General features: G+C 41.2%; 1 protein-coding gene across 16 annotated transcripts in view; it reads right to left on the bottom strand.

The window, feature by feature from the left end:
- Nucleotides 1–17,197, bottom strand: part of EHBP1 (EH domain binding protein 1) — a 225,460-nt gene that overhangs the window by 187,074 nt on the left and 21,189 nt on the right. For all 16 annotated transcript variants that reach the window (XM_030489115.1, XM_030489114.2, XM_030489130.2 and 13 more), the window contains exon 3: nt 5,433–5,490. In XM_030489115.1, coding sequence (XP_030344975.1) covers nt 5,433–5,490 — 58 coding nt within the window. The remainder of the gene's footprint in view (nt 1–5,432; nt 5,491–17,197) is intronic.

Genomic DNA, 17,197 nt, shown 5'->3' with positions numbered 1-17,197 from the left:
TTGTCTTCCAAAGCAGACTTTTTCAACTGTAACGATGGCTGCTCAACACTGCTGCAAGTCACATCCCATGCCCCAGACATGCACAAAATAGAAAGATACATCAAATCTAGCTTTAATACACTATCCAGCCTCAACCAGGAAATTTGTAGATGAGGATGGGACAAAACTGAACTTCCCAAGGCAGCATTTAACTATGTAACAGTGAGGCAGTCTTTTCTGTTCATGCTGTATACCTTCTTTAACAAACACCCTCCAGCTTCATTGATTAAGCAGTTCCACTCCCCTCTCAGTCCTCATGTTCTCTCTAACCACTGTCTGCCGGCGGCAGTGCTGTAAAAAACTATTTGTAATTGCCTTATTGAAAACTATAACATATGCCCAAAATAGTACACACCAACCATCAGAATGACTCATCCTGCTTTCGACCACTTATATTTGCAAACCAATATGATTTTATTTCTTTGCTAACAAACTGAGAAGCCCCGGGAGTGCCATTACTGAACTGCACTGGTCCTGGGCAGCCATCGGCATGTTAGAACCACAACATGCCTTTGTAACCCCAGTCAGTGAAAAAGCTGGTAGTGACAGGCAAGGCAATGAAGTAGCCAGAAAATGCAACAGATTGCCAAGGACAGCAAAACAGGTGACCCAACTGCTGCTTTATTCATGGCATATCCTTGAGAAAAAGCCCTGCAGGCTGCTATTGTGGACAAGGGATTCTTTTTATTCCCTACATATAGATCCTTTTTACCCCCTGTCCCTCTGCTTCTCTTGACTCTGCTCTTACGGTTCAAGTCCTTCCCCTGTTCCCAACATTGTCCCTTTTCTGTGGTTAAACAGTTTTTGATAAACCTGCAACAGAAGTGCTGAAGTCAGAGGCAAGGCACCCTCTTCAGCTTTGATACAAAAAGGATCTTTGAAGAATAATTGTCAGGCTCTCAGAAGCAAGTGCAAATTTAATTCTTTAGAGGTGTATAATTCAACCTCAAGCCTGTATGTGTTCACAGGAAGAGCAGAAAGTACCTCCTTGACATCATGGCAACATCTCTTTTCAAATTGAAATTTCTTAGTTCAAAGCCTAGGAATGCAAGAGCATCTCACTGAAATGATGGTAAACATATTTACAACACATTTTTCCCTTGTTCTACATTAGAACAAAGGCATTCCTCTCCCACTAAAGAAATAAAAGGGCAAATCCAAAAGCCCAGGGCCTGAAAACCTGTGGCCAACATGCCAGTGTGACAAGCTATTGAAGAGCAAACGTTAAGCAAGGCCACTGCTACAGGCTCCACCTTCAGCCCCATTTACCCAACTCTGAAGACAGACATTTGCTCCAGCAAACAGACGAGTTGCCCCCACCCCCAAGCTGAAAGTTCATTTTGGCTCTAGAATTGCTCTATTGGGCAGCAATAATTCTGCCCAATACTGCTTGCCAATTGGGCAGCAGTAATTCTGCCCAATATGGCAAGACTGCAAATCACCATCTTCTGTAAACCCCTGATACAACAATGCCCAACATACAGAAGCATTTTATCTTGACACTCCCCTCAAAAAACATCAAAATGGGATTTGTCCAGAGAGGGGATCCCAGATTAGAGCTGTAACTTAAATCTGCATTAAGGTCAGTAACTGCTGGATACATTTATGGTCCCGGATCCATCCATCAGTCTGCCATATAGATGTTCTTCCAAACAGTTATTGCTTTTCATCTGCAACACTCTGAAGCTTACTATAAGTTAACATATCCACAGCTCCTATCCTATGGTTTCCCAAAGTAGCCACTAAAATATTCAGACTGGTGCACATGTTGTCTCTCATTATTTCTTCTAATTAAGGGACCACTGTAGTTTACTTGGGAAGAAAGTATGTGGGCCAGAAGGCATATCAGAGTCACAGAAAACCACAAAACTAAGGGCTGCAAAGGACTCCAAGAAATAGGTATCATCTCGATGGCATCTTAAGGTTATATTACTTAAGCAGGACAGTCCCCAGCGTATGTCCATGGCACCATCATACCTTCTTCCAAGTTGCACCACATTTTTGGTTAACATATCTCTTGTACTTTCCCAGTACAAGACAGACATGGAGCTGCTGTAAAGCACCCAGCAAAGGGCCATGAAAATGTCTAAGAGACTGGATCATCTCTCATAGGAGAAAAAGCTGAGAGGGCTGGGACTGTTTAGCCTGGAGGTGAGAAGGCTCAGGGGAAGAGGTTCTTATCGATGTATATAAATACCTGAAGGGAGGGTTGCAAAGATGACAGAGCCAGGATCTTCTCAGTGGTGCCCAGCGGCAGGGCAGTGGGCACAAAGTGAAACAGGAGGTTCCCTCTTAACATCAGGAAAGAGTTTTTCACCAAAGAGTTTTTCACCATGAGGATGACCAAGCACTGGCAAAAGCTGCCCTGAGTGTTGAGTCTCCCATGTGGAAATATTCAAGCTGTCTGGACACGGTCCTGGGCAACCACCTCTAGGCGGCCCTGCTCGAGAAGGTGCGTTGGACCAGGTGTCCTCCAGCAGTCTCCAATCTCAACAATCCTGAGTCTCTAAACTATCTGTTAGGGATATCCTTCATTATCCCCAATGATCTTAGAAGTTCAGATATCATAACATCTGAAGAAGTCTTTACAACATATTTTCAGTAAGATAAGACTTCATCTCTCTCCTCTTCCTTCCCGAAGAAGCTGAAAAACATTAATGTTTTGTACTCACTGAGCCCAGTGTCCATAAAAAAGTAAAATAAGAGGAAATATTCATTTGACTTGCTTCCAAAAAAGCAATTAGATGAAAGAAATACATTGAATAAAGTATTTTACTGGCAGGATGACTAACAGATCAAGAACACTTATTGATCTTCAGTCTTATACCCAAACAGCTCAAATTGTATCAACTACCTAAGCTTTAAAATTAACTCTATTCTCTGCCCTCGCCTCAGGGCCACTCAGCCTCTTTCGAAGTACCTTCATGAGGTCTTACTAAGCATGAATTAGTTAACGAAAGACTCTGAAGTCTCAGGTAAATGTGCCAGTTCATCCAAGAGTTGCTTTTACTGGCTGGTGATCAAAAGAGAGGACACTCATGGGAAGATGTATCCTGGAACTTTATGATCCAGCTGATAAAACTTCAAGCCCAAACAGCTGAGCTACTGTCAGAAAATCCTCTCACCTCAGTGAAATGTTGCCATTGAAGCCTACAGCATCATGTCCATAACACCACAGGCAGAAACCCATCACTTCATGAAGCCCTACTGGACTTTTGTTAGGGCTGCTTCTTTTTCTGACCATATTCTGAATCTCCACAAAGCAGTCATGCATGGACAAATACCTTACTTTTCACCAAGCTTCTCAAGGTTACAATGCTCATGTAAGTATTGAATTTACAGTTCTGTATTACCTTTTAGCTCTCTGTTCTACAGAAATTAAATGAAGCCAAAATAGAGACGTTCTCATAGGGTAAGCCACAACAGACACCATACATCAGCCGTTACTGCCTAGATATACACCATGCTATAAATCCAAAGTAACCTGAGCTAGTTTATCCTTGAATGAAGGAGGAATAGTCTGACTGGCTTTCCTGAAGAGTATGAACACAGAACAGGAGCAGTTAACTGGGAAAAGGTGACAGATTAAGTTCCCACTCTTATTTACTCATCAGGTAACACTTTAGGATTTTCATACCCTAAAGCAGAATTTAGGATGCACACACTGGAGCAGGCATTTGGTTGTGCACTCACTTTCAGTCAGTAACCAGTCTTTAGATAAAACAGCTTAGAGCTCAAGTTAAAAGGCAAAATACAGCAAATATACATGACAGTGAGAAAAATAAGTCAGAAAAGGAGAAGTACCAGTAACCAAACCCCCAAAGCCTCTCCTGAGTAGGGCAGGAAACTGTATATCACATTTTCTAAACATTTAAGTTCTTCAGCATATAATTATTTCAATATATCTTCTCCGTCATGGGTGCCCTCTCTCCACCATTCCAGTGTTCTTGGAAGTATCATTGCAAGACACATGCACGCACCAAAAAAAGGAGCTTAGACCATGTCTATTTAACTGAAATGTTAAAGAATTATTAAAAGGCCGAGTTCCAAAACTTCATTTCCAGACAAGACCACTCGCCATAAGCCCAACCAGGGTAAGAGGCAATAGTTGTGGGGAAAGGGAATGACCAAGTACAGCTGAGTTATCTTGAAGAGGAGATCTCCTGGGAGGGTAGGAAACCAGCACACCCCTGCAAACCTGCCCAGGGGTTAGGACACTTGTTTTCCCTGGCTCATTTATGTTGCCCTTCTCAAGCTTTTGGACAGATGGGGGACAGCCTTACACCAGAAGACACAAGGTAACAAAAGAAAACCTGCAGTAATACCAGCATTCAAAGGCCTTTGCTTGCCCGCTGAAATAGGCTCTCCACTTCCTTGGGGCAATAAAAACTGACTGCTAGGACTGTTATTAGTCAATACAACACCATACAAGACATTATCACATTAGACACTGAAAATGGATAGAAATGCTTGCCATTTGTTTCAATCTCAGTGTAAACGGCGAGTGTTGGGGGGCCAGGGGATGTTTAAGCTTCATGTTCTATTGAAACCAGGCCACACACACAGACTCACTTTTCCCTTCACCCCAGACCCACAAAGGCTCCACAGAGACTAACTGCATCTTACCAGTAAAATTCAGCAATCTAGACAAACTGAGCACCATTTAACAAAGAGACAGTAATCTCAAAGCTTTCACATTTCTTACTGCAGGAAGAAAAGAAAGGTGAAGCTCACATAAGAGAGGGCTACTCTGCTTGCAAACTTTTGCATATCTAAAAAGCCCCAACCCCATTGAAGACAGACTTTATTAATGTGCAGATACCGGGCAGACTTCACTTGGAGTTTCCCTTTCCTCCGCCTACTAAGCCATTAGCCATAAAACACAAATTCACAGGCTTTCTCACACTGTTTGTGGAAATAAGATGTTAAAATTCAATTCAAAGATACACTACTGGTTGAAAGAGCCTGCTTCGATGGTTTTATTTGTAGCATTTCAAATTGTGAAATAGCCTCTTACTCAGACTTTTATCTTCCTATTGCAGAGAGGTCAGATTCTTTATTACTTTTTTTTAATTATGTTTAATACACTTCTAAGTAGTGAGCCAGATCCTCCTTTCTAATTAGGTCTAGCAATTAATAACTGAAATTGAACTGATGATGATACAGTTCTGCTAAACAAATAACTGAAGCTGGAATAAGAGTTAAGTGCTTCCATAAATTAGCACTGACATCAACGGCAGCTTATTCTGAACTATATGGATAAAGTAATTATATGAGTTAAAAACAATTAAAGTCTTATTTATTTGGCTGCTCTCCATACTCAAGAAACCAGTCCCTCAAACAGCTGACCATGCTTGTCACAGAAGTTGGGACTTATTAAGCAATCAACTAACCTTAGAGGATTTTCTTCGGCTTCTTCTTGTCCAAACCACCACTAGTTTATCTGGCTGCCTGTTGAAGATAAGGAAGAAACAGCTTAATTTACAATACAATCCATATGTAAACAGTTTATATTAAAACTCTCGCAATACATAATGACATCCTTAGTGGATACATTATCTCTTAAAAATAGCTCATCTAAAAACCACTCTCTGCATCAGTCATTTAACAGGAAAAGTAACATGTATTTATAGAAAAAGGCTGTCCTCCAGTCTGGACACTAACGTCATCATTCTCCTCCTGCTCTCCTTGCCTGTGGGCATCTCCCCAGAGCCAGCAGCACACCTGAGCAGAAGCTCATCCATGGGGCAGAGAACAGTATCCAGCCTCTTTAAAGACACGTTGGAAACAATCCGGTACCCAAAACAAACATCAGTGCAAACGAGAGTTTGAATTTCTATGCAGACATATTGAAAAGGTACTGCTAATTAGCAAAGAAAACAAGCAATTTCACTTCTTTATGCCCAAAGGATTACTTTTTCTACTTGAATACCTCAAACAACAAGAGAATCGAGTCCTATATTATGCCTCAAAATCTCCTTGGATGACCACAGATGGATAAATCAGTGCTTCCCCAGCTATAACTCAGAAGGACAAACCTGCTGAAACTCAGTGGCTCTCTAAGCAATTGTTTATTTGGTATTTGCAATGAATGCAGATAGAAACCCCAACAAAGGCCACTTCCAGCACAAATTATTTTCTCTTTAAATGTCTGAGGATTTATTTCTTGGTTAATAGTTACAGCCCTATTATTTCTACCTTATTAGTTTTACAGTTGTCTCTGAGCGATTTTTGATATAGACTTAACTTCCAAGCGGGTTTTTTTTTTTTGACCATGACACAATTCCCATTGTATGGCCACACTTCTGGTCCCACGTCCAGACCATGACCCCTCTTCCGGAGACTCCTGACCCTCCGTTCCAGTTTTATTTTCTGGCTGATGACCCAAATTCCACCAAGAAGCCTGACTGCAAATCCAGCCAGGCTTCTTGAGGGAATCTCCACTTAGAAGTACTAAACCCGTAACTCTGCCTGGGGGCGGGGAGGGAAATTGCTGATAAGATTTTCATGTTTAAAAGAAAAAAAAAAATATATATATATATATGGGGATAGGGATGTTACAGAGACAAAGTCAAGATACAATGTGCTCAAATCATTATTAAAAGATGCATCCAAAATAAAATCCACACAAGTATTCTAAATAAAAAAAAGCAGTGTTCACACTGCTATCCTCGTATTTCATCACAGGAAGACTACCTACTTCACAACTAACCTTTCAAATCAAAACCCAAGTTTAACAGTCATTTAAAGCACTTAAGTGATGGTCACCTTCCCAATTTATCATTTTTGCAGGCTGCAATAAAACTAATATATCACCTACGATTTACATTTAAACACCACCAGAACTAAAGTTCTTCTGAACAACAGAGTTAAAGGAAGATCCTGCAAACAAAATGTGAAGAGAAGCTTTTATTTGCTGTTCTGTATTGCACCTTTCTCCTTTAATATATCCCTTAATTTCCAGGTTGGAAAAATGATAAATTGGAAGTGAGATCATCTACTGCATTTTAAGCTGTGTAAGTTCACTTTTATGGCTTGTTTGGGTGATCTAAACCATAGGTTGGCTCTGCTTGTGGCTTCTCCCGCAAAACCTTGCTTGGCAATGAGGTCATGGTGGTGTACTTGGAAAGCTCTTTGCTCACTTGGTGTTGGGTGCATTAGGTTCTCATGTGTTGGCGCACGCCGCTGTTCGCTTTGTTGGGAACTGTGTTGGTGCCATCAGGAAAAAAAAACACCCCCAAGCAATATCCTTGAAGCAAAGCAATCCAAACCCATGCCTGTGATAAACAATTTTTCTGGAGGGATTTCACTTTGCATTTTAAAGCTGACTTTCCTTTCAGAAACTAGCTTGTGCACCAGATTTAATTTAACCTTGACTCATTCAATCCTCAGCTTGCCTCCAAGTGAAAAGAAAAAATAATGCCAAAAGCAGGGGAAGGTGGAGGAGGGAAGGAAGAGAAAAAAGTTAAAAGAAGATGAATTCCTGCAGTACCAGTGGCCACTCTGAAGTCAACCCTCCCTCCAAGAGTAGGACTCTGTCCTCCAGGAGTCACACAAATAGAAGCTTCACTAGATAAAAGGCAGGACAAGCCAGGAGGCTAAAACAGGAAGGGGACAAGCCCACTCTGCCCCCACTCTCCACCTATCCTTCCTCCCACCTAAAAGGGCACAGTGCTAAGTGCCAGGGCAGCCAGCCGCTATTCTTGCGGTAGCCTTGGTCTGCTCAGGTGTACAGGAACACCAGCTATCCGAAACATGTAAAAGAAGACAACATTCTCGATTCTATGCTTAGTAGTTCATGAAAATACTGAACTCCAACACATGGATTTCAAGAGTAAATGTCCACAAGTTTTCATCAGAAGAGCACTCAGGTCTCCAGAGATCCTGTGAGGGAGGCTAAGAAGGATCCTACACAGCTCTTTCCTTTCCTGCAGCTTCAGCAACAACAATGCCACTTTATCAGTCTAGATCTGTTTTGATCTTGTCTTACTTATCTTGGCATCAGAAGTGGATTTTTGTTACAGTGGCACTGGACCTAACCTTCCACATTCTTCCCAGGGGAGAAACACGCCATAAGCGGGAAGAGTGAAGCAGCACACCCAGCTCCACATAGTGCCAACATCTAAACCAGGAGGCTGGCCCCAATGGACATGGCCCAAGAAGAGTTACATGCGTGCAAACAAACAGGCCAAGAGCAGCAAGACAGCAGAGCAAAGCAAGGAAACAGGAGGAGTGTCAGTGCCAAAGCGAGTCAATTCAAAGTAGGAATGAATCCACACATGCATGCCTGCAATGCAGATACTTCTTCGTTACAAGGTACTCTAGAAGAGACCCATAGCTATGCCAGATGCTTAAAAACAAAAGAGTGAAGAAGAGGCTACATGTAAACAAAAATGGTTATTTTGTAAAAGTAAGTAGCATGAAAGCATTTATCCAGGGTTAACATGCCTCAGTACAGAAATCCTTCCAAGTATGGACAGAGAAATAACTAAAAACAGAGATGAGCAGTAAAACACAACAGTTATCTGCTGTGATACGGGTACGCACGTGCCCCACATTAGTAACTGACCTTACATGTGGTTCTAGTTCTTTCATTTAAACCATGCCATTGCTTGCTCAGACACAGCTGGTGCTTCAACACAGTTCTCCAGTGGGAGGTGCATCTGCATCCCATACACAGTTATCACCAAGCCTGGATTTATTTCCCAATTTTGAAGAACTCCCTCTGCCAGGAATATAAAGACATTCTCTAACATGAAAAAGCCAACTAGAGCCTTAACTCCGCCTGAGAATATCAAACCACAAGCAGCACTTGCTCCCCCAGGCTCTTTGCACCACTATATTTATTTTGTTAAGTACTGAGCATACTTTGCTCCTTCAGCTTCAAGTACAAGAGAAATTCACATCCAGAGGTACTTTGGCAAAACAAAACAAGGAAGGTCATCACAATATGGAGACAGAAAATTTAGCAAAATGGAAAGGGAAGAGATGAGAAAAGAAGAAAATATCCTGAAGGACGAGTTTCCCCACTAAGTATACCACATGCTTAACTAAAACAAATCACAAAGAACATCAGATTTTTTTTCAAGAAAGTCACAAATCCAACAATTTTAAAATATCTCCATAGAACTGTTTTACAAATGAAGTCAAGAGCAACCTTCCACAATCTGTTCCTTGCTCTTTTATGCCAATAGACTTCTAGAACAAAAAGCCAAGCTCATATTTTAACCAGCATTCAAGGTTATTAGTGATCTCTCAGTGCTAGGAAATGGCCAAAATCACATAATGCAGTTTGCTCATTTGAAGCATTTCAGTAATATTTCTCACTTCAGGTTTTTCCCCTCCTTCATTGTCATAAACCTCGGCTGCTCATTAACCAGCAACAAAAGCAAGTAAAATCACTTCTGCAGAATTAGGTGGAAGATCAGGTTTAGTATCCTTTATAAGTTTACTTTGTAAGCTCAGAGATCATTCCAAATACAAAATCCACAATGATGCAAGCTGAACAAATACTATGAAATCAGTCACCTATGAAATCAAATAATCTAAAATTAATTTCCTGTGCTGCATGAACATTTCTCATTTCTTTAAAGCCATCGAAGACTTCTAGATAGTCACTTCTTCAGCAAAGTCAGTATGTTTAAGGTAAAGAACAACACACCACTAACCCTAGGACAATGGGGTTGGAGCTGGGGAAACAACTGGGTTTTAGCTGAAGAGCTACATCTCCACACTGAGTAATTGCTTAAGTCTATACCATTCACCACCACCAACCTTTCAGTGGGAGTACTTAACACTGTACTGGAACCTAACACAATCAGCTTGGCGGTGCTCTACACTTCACCCCATGCCGGTATGCAGCATTGCCAAGAGAGGAGCAGGCACTGGGAGGGAGAGTCGCAGAAAGTCACCAGCACTGGGGCATCAGGCACTGCCACTGTGAAAGGAAGGGACCCATGGCAAGTACTGAAGGATCCAGCTTGGACCCAAAAGATCATATTTTATACAGCATATCATAAATTTGTATTTGCTATTTACTCATACCTGAAGAAAGGCAATTTACAGTAGTAAACTTATTTTATTTTTTACAAGTAAAACCTACTCAGCAAAGAAGCAGGGAAGATTATGATTTCAGAGTTTGTGGCTCAGAAGAAGAGCTTCGTCACTGCCCTGCACACTAAGTAACTAAAATACAGATTAATAAAACATCTATAATTCAAAACCATGACTGCTTTTCCTGTCAGATGGAAGCCATGATTCCGGTATCTTCAATTCTCCCACTGAAACAATTGATTAAAAAAAAAAAAGTGATAAAATACTAGAACCAGACTTTCCATATCCACAGTTACTAAATAAGGTAATAAAAACATTCCACAGACTGGAAAAAAAACCCTATGTCATCTGATCTTTACCTTAAATGCCACGAATTTTACCGATTGAAAAGGACATTGTGCAAGACTCGAGGTCTTCTGAGGTTTGCTTCGATCATTCCAGGAAATATTTGGCACAATATTTTGATTACAGAACTCTCCAAAGATCATTTGTGAAAGGTGGACATAAAAGCTACCAGTCTCCTGTTAGCTCTCATTTTGTAAACCTTTTAGCAGAAGCAGGTAACACTAACCAGGACCTATTTCTCCACCAAACTTACTCTTTGATAACCAGAAAAAGCCCATAAAAGACTCAGATTTAAAATCTGTTGCTGAAAAGAATTGCAAATGCACTCAACTTAATCATGGCCACTGAAGCCAATGGCAAGACCAATTACTATCAACCTTTTGGTGAAAGGAAAGAAAACAGGTAACAGTATTTGTTTGTACCAAGGTATCATTACATTTAATAACATTGAATAATCTTTCAATGCCTGTAACTCACAAGGTACCTTTTTTGTATGAACATAGACACACTTCAGTCTGCTTATTTGTCTGCATGTTTGTTTTGGCATCAAATCGCTCAAGTGTTGGGTTTTTTTTTCTTTCTTCCCCCATCACACGCTCCCCCCCCCCCTTTTTTTTTCAGTTGAGCTTGTTTTATCCTTACTGTGTTTGATTTGAACTGCATTAATCACTACAGGCTTCTAGATTACTTTTGTGAAGCAAGCTTAAAAGAGTATAATTACCAAGAGAAGCAGCAGGGTTAGCACAGTAGCATGCAGATGCACCTATTGAAGGATAAAAATAATTACTTGAGCACTAATGTCAAAGTACTTCTGATAAGAATTTTTTTTTAATAACCTTTTGTCCCCTCTGCATTGTGCACACCAGCATGACATGCAAGGTTGTCACTAGGAACCAATCCCCACCAGCACACAGCTTCCTACATGACTGCTGGAATGCTATCAAGGCTCTCTACTGGTCTCTTAAAAATAAATGTGATCACTTCTATACCACCATTAATTTGAGATGAACGTTACTTTTCCTGATTTTACAGATGAAAAAAAGCTCTCTTTGTAGTGAAGTCTTGCTCTGGACCTACACTATGCCATGTATTACTATTAACCAAGGAACTAATCAAGCAGCAGCCTTTCGCAAGCCTTGTACTAAGTTTTTTTCCATCAGAATTTCCTGTTGGTCACGATCACTGAAATTCCACAGCTGCCTACAAATCTGGGAAGTACAGTCAAGTCACCACCGATGCTTTAAACAGGCCCAGAGACACTTGTAAGAATGATGTCATGTGTTGATGCATTTGCCAAACGAGCCCTCTCGCTGCGCAAGGGTACGGCATTGACTGCAAAAGCCAGAAACACCAAGAAGAAAATAAAACACCATGCAGACAAAACCCATCTGAGCTAATTATGAGATGAAGTACATTAAGAGATTAAGATCTGCATTTCAGAAAGAGGTTTGGGGGCTTCTTTCCCATCCCCCCTTAACTTGCATGGTGGAAGTTAAGGGTATTCAAAACACTCTGCACACAGGCATCATTCAACATAGTTGTACAAGATGCCAAGTCACATCCACCAGCAAATTAAGGTAGGATGGCTGACGTGTTCACCTGGCCTAGCCTGTCTGCTCCCACTTCACAGCAGACTCCCACACAAGGGCTGTGAACAGACTTCTGAACCACCTCACGGTGTTGCCACGCCAGCCTGCCTGAGTCAAAACAGCTCTCTCCCAACCTAACTCATTGCAGAATATGCATCAAGCTCCTAAACAGAGACAAAGCTTGTTCTTCCCTCACTGCAACCATCCAGTAGTCTTTGCAAGGCTGGGAAATTTCAAAAGAGACATCATTAAAACAGGTAAAACAAGAGGACACCACAGCTGAGATCCCTCCACTTCCGCATCTTCGCTTTCTAGCAGGACTAGGGAAGTAATAATCCCCCTGTACTCAGCACTGGTGAGGCTGCACCTTGAACTCTGTGTTCAGTTCTGGGCTCCTCACTACAGGAAAGACACTGAGGTGCTGGAGCGGGTCCAGCGAAGAGCAACGAAGCTGGTGAAGGGCCTGGAGCACAAGTGTGATGAGGAACGGCTGAGGGACCTGGAGGTGTTGAGTCTGGAGAAGAGAAGGCTCAGGGGGGGACCTTGTCACTCTCTACAACTACCTGAAAGAAGGATGGAGCCAGGAGGTGGCTAGTCTGTTTTCCCAAGTAACAAGTGATGGGACAAGAGGAACTGGCTCAAGCTGCACGAGGCGAGGTTTAGATTGGATATTAGGAAAAATTTCTTCACAGAAGGGGTAGTCGGGCATTGGAACAGGCTGCCCAGGGAAGCGGTGGAATCACCATCCCTGGAAGCGTTCACAAACCACGAAGTTGAGGCCCTTCGTGACATGGTTTAGTGGTGGACTTGGCAGTCCCGTGGTAACGGCTGGACTCAATGATCTTAAAGGTCCTTTCCAACCTAGTTGATTATATGATTCTATGCTTAACACAGAAAATTCCTCCTTCATCTCTTCCCGCCAGAGGTCTCCATATTTTTTCAAGACTATCCAAGCTGTTGAAAGAGCAGGATTTTCCTTGTGAGCTGAATTTTAGGGGGGTTTAATACATCTGCAGCTAAGCAGACTGGCCTCTACAAGACTTACGTCTCAAGATTATGTTTTGCTTTTCAAAAGAAGCTTTAGTCTGACTTTGGTTGGTTTAAACAAAAAGGGACATAGCAAGACACTATGACTATTTTACAAGTGCAGTCAGATCCACTGAATCTGCACAGCATCTGTTTGCAAGGCTGAGCGTGGAATGTGTAGTATGTACTGCTGATGACTTGGTTTTCTTAAGCCAAACACAAACGAAGTTTGTGGAATGAGCTGGATTGAACAAAGCCCAAGTTCATCCATTATTCAGAACAAGCGACAAGGACAGATTCAACTTCATTTTACAAGGAGTTATTGCAGTAAAGAATCTTAAGCAAAACAAACTCAACAGGACTATCTAGCAAAATATTTTCTTAAAGCTTTCTGCAACAGAATTTTATATTGCAGAATACACAAACTGACCTTAGTCTTCAGAAATTGTGCTCTTTAATATCCTTTTGGCAGAAACAGGCGAATGCTTTGACTAGTCCCTGAATGTTTTGTCAAATGCAGCTGCCCTCCACGTAGAAGCTTTTTTTGCCTGATCCAATTTAGCCTTGCGTGCCTCAAGGAGGGGTTAAGAGTACTGCACCAGAAGGACCAGTGGATCTCTTATCTCTCCTATAATCATAGACACTCCCCTTGCAGACATTTATTGCAGCAATGCTTAGTCCACACATTTACCATAGATATCCTACCACATCAGAGCTTAGAAACACCTCACAGTACTCCATAACAAACAACGCCTATAGAAAACAAGAGCTGCTGAACGTCATCTAAAAGCTTGCTTGTATAATACCAACTTCCCCGGTCAAGTCAGTCCAGAGCATTAGAACACCACTAACTGCATGTTTTAGTGCCTGGCTAGTGGTGGCTCAGGCTAACTGGCAGGGAGGAGCACAGCCTAACAAAGCCATGCAGACAAACTGTAAGTGGAAAGAATGGAGCGTGTTGCTTCATAGTGGAAAGTTCACAGGAGGCTACCCTGAGTCAGATCTTTCTCAGATGCCTGATTTTCCTTTTTATGTTCCTTTATTTTTCCCCAGAATATTTGATCTTCTACATTTTAACAATAATGAATTAATGGAGTTGGTTTTTTTTAGAAGCTTTAAGTTTAGAGGCTGTTGGTTGCTTCTCCCAAGCAGCCCGTGGCAAGAGCAGACACCACACAAACCTGCTTGCACAGTCTGCCCAGTCCCAACCCACAGTGAACTCACTATGCTGATCCTCTTCCCTGCAGAGATGAGGCCTGACAACTGCCAAGTGAATAAACACAAACCAGTTAGAAATCGAACTCATTTGCACCTCGTACTTAACAGCACACTTGAAAGCTGGTTTAAGGTGGTGAAGTGCTAGACCATCTTTCTGCTATGATAGATGTGCCAAATGCAGACCTCTGCACACCCAGCCTCCATATCCTGCGCTTCCTTAAGTGGACATAAGTGATCAGCGTTACCTGCCCCTCTCTTTGTGCAAAACAATAAACCAGATCAGTAACAAGAACCAGGGAAACACACTTTTAGTAAACTTGATCAAGGAAACTAGGAATTTTGAATTCAAATTCCAGCTCCTGTCCTCATGGACTATACAGCCATCAGAAAATTTTAAGACTGATGCTGAACAGCACCAATTCTCCCTTTGATTTTAGTCATGTTCCATGGCCTACCTATACCTCTATCTATAGACCACAGATAATCTCTGTACAACAATGCGCATTACTGAGGATACCTTAAACTACTGCATTATCCTTTCTTATTTTGAAGCACAAGCGTAAACGTTAGATGTATTCTCACAATAAAAATGCAAAAAAGCATGGCTAAAATAAAAATTTGACTGACAAATGCTGCCTGAAACATACCTTCAACCCATCAAAAAAAATAAATTCCCACATTAAACAATATATTCCTGTACTAAAAATAGGCAAAAAGCTTCTTACGGAATCACAGAATGGTTAGGGTTGGAAAGGACCATAAGATCAGCTAGTTCCAACCCACTGGCACACCATCGTCAGCTTTAACCAGACCCCATTACAAAACAGATCCTATTCCATTTTGCATAATTATTTTTTCCAAACAGCATTTGAGCAGAAGGCAGTTCTGGCTTTCAATCTGGAAACAGGAGAGAAAAAAAAATATTTTTCTACAATTTCTACAGAACAGAAGAAAAGTCTGCATCTTTCATCAAAACCACAGTGTTGGGAAATGGAACTATTCACAACAGAATCTTCCTCCTCCAATTTGGCTAAAATAGATTTAAGAAATTCTGCATAGCCTACTATAAGCAATTAAAGGAGAGGATGATCTTTGCTGTTCTTACTGTCTGGGTGAGTTCCGCATACACACAGTTATAAGAACAAAGGTTTTGACTTCTGTTCCACAGAGATTCCAACATCCACATTAGGACATGGATAAAGCGAGTCATAGAAGCAAGTGTCTTAATGCCTCCATCCTCTTCCTCTCTTTGCAATCCATGGACTCAACCTGAAGAAAATTACAGTTCTGCATGGGCAGTAGGAGAATCTGGTGCTGTGTATCCTTCAAAGCATCCTTCCAAACCGACAGCACCAGGCTTTTCTTGAACTGCCTTTTGAGCTCTGATTCTGGCATCACCTTGGCTGTTTGGCCAACCATAGGATTATGAACCACCTGCTTTCAGCAAAATACTGGCCTACCAGGAGGCACACTCCTCTATAGCTGGAGCACCAGTGGAAGTAACACACCTTTCTGCCACCCTTCAGAGGCACAAAGCTAGAAGATTTTACCAACTGCAATACCTCACCAGCTACTGGAAATCTCCGAAGCAGCCACAACATCAAAACACCAGAGAAACATGGGAACATTGTATTTAAATTTGAGTCCCAAAGTCACACACTTGCACACTAAGCAAAACAAAAAACTCCAAAGCCTCTACAGACTTCGTCCTCTCCAAGCTTAATAAGACCGTAAATATGTAAAACACGAGAATAAGCCAACGTAGAATCATAGAATGGTTTGGGTTGGAAAGGACCTTAAGATCATCTAGTTCCAAGCCCCCTGCCATGGGCAGGGACACCTCACACTAAATCATGTCGCTGAAGGCTCTGTCCAACCTGGCCTTGAACACCGCCAGGGATGGAGCATTTAAATTTTGCAGCAGTAAGCTATATGTGGATAATTTTCAAAACTAAAGCTATGATTTTCTGGCATGTTAAGAAACAAAAACATTAATTACCAAAGTTACAGAATTTTTGCATGTGGTTTCTAAGGAACTGGCACAGGCCATTAGAAACTGCCACTATCATTTCCCATGGGATGTCCCATTTCATGTGGGTGGTCTTTTGAGAGCTGCTTTAAGATGCAGGCATGGCCATAAGAAGTGAAATTATTTGATCAGTATTTACAGCTAAATAACTGTTCCAAAGACTGTAAAATTAGAACAACTCCTCCTCTTCCTGCTCAATCTGTTTAAGTTGTTACGTTGCTTCCAAGCTGCCTCCTGAAACAGAAGTTAACACTTCTGATTACGGAAGTCAATCTCTAAAGCAACACCGTTTATTTCTATTAATAGATCACCAATTCTTCCCCTGGAGTCATACATCTAAAAGTCTAAAAGTTTATATCATTTTTAGAAAGCTAAACTGACTGAGCCTGTTAGTTAATGCCCTCAAAGTCTCACTCCTGGATCAGATGCAGCAGCAAGTATTGGCTAAGAAAAACTGCATGTTAACTCATGGATACTCAAGAGACCAAGTAAAACCTCCTGCCAGCACTGGATATGGTAAACAAAACAAAATTTCCTAACTGAAATACCCTTATTTCTGTTTGGAAACGTAACAAAAAAAATTATCTTTAAGTTTTTAAAATTTGGAAAGTATTTTGAAAACACCAAACTTCCTAATTTGCAGATAAAATTGATAAAACATTTCTATCTCAAGGTCAAAAACCTCTAAAAACATCACCAACTAAGGACCGACATAGGTTTTGCTAATAACTACTATTTGTAAGATGCCCAACAGCAATCTGAATGAGATTGTAACTAATTATTTCAAGATCATTTAAGCTGGAAACTAACAGCATATGTAATATGACTGTTTTAAAGCATGGAATTCAATTAAAAAAAGCAAATATACAGAACCTACAGTACAGCTGAATTCATGCTG

The sequence above is a fragment of the Strigops habroptila genome, chromosome 6 (genome assembly GCF_004027225.2).
Source record: "Strigops habroptila isolate Jane chromosome 6, bStrHab1.2.pri, whole genome shotgun sequence".
Classification (NCBI taxonomy): domain Eukaryota; kingdom Metazoa; phylum Chordata; class Aves; order Psittaciformes; family Psittacidae; genus Strigops; species Strigops habroptila.
Note: the sequence above shows the minus strand (reverse complement) of the source record. Positions and strands in the feature narration are given on the sequence as shown.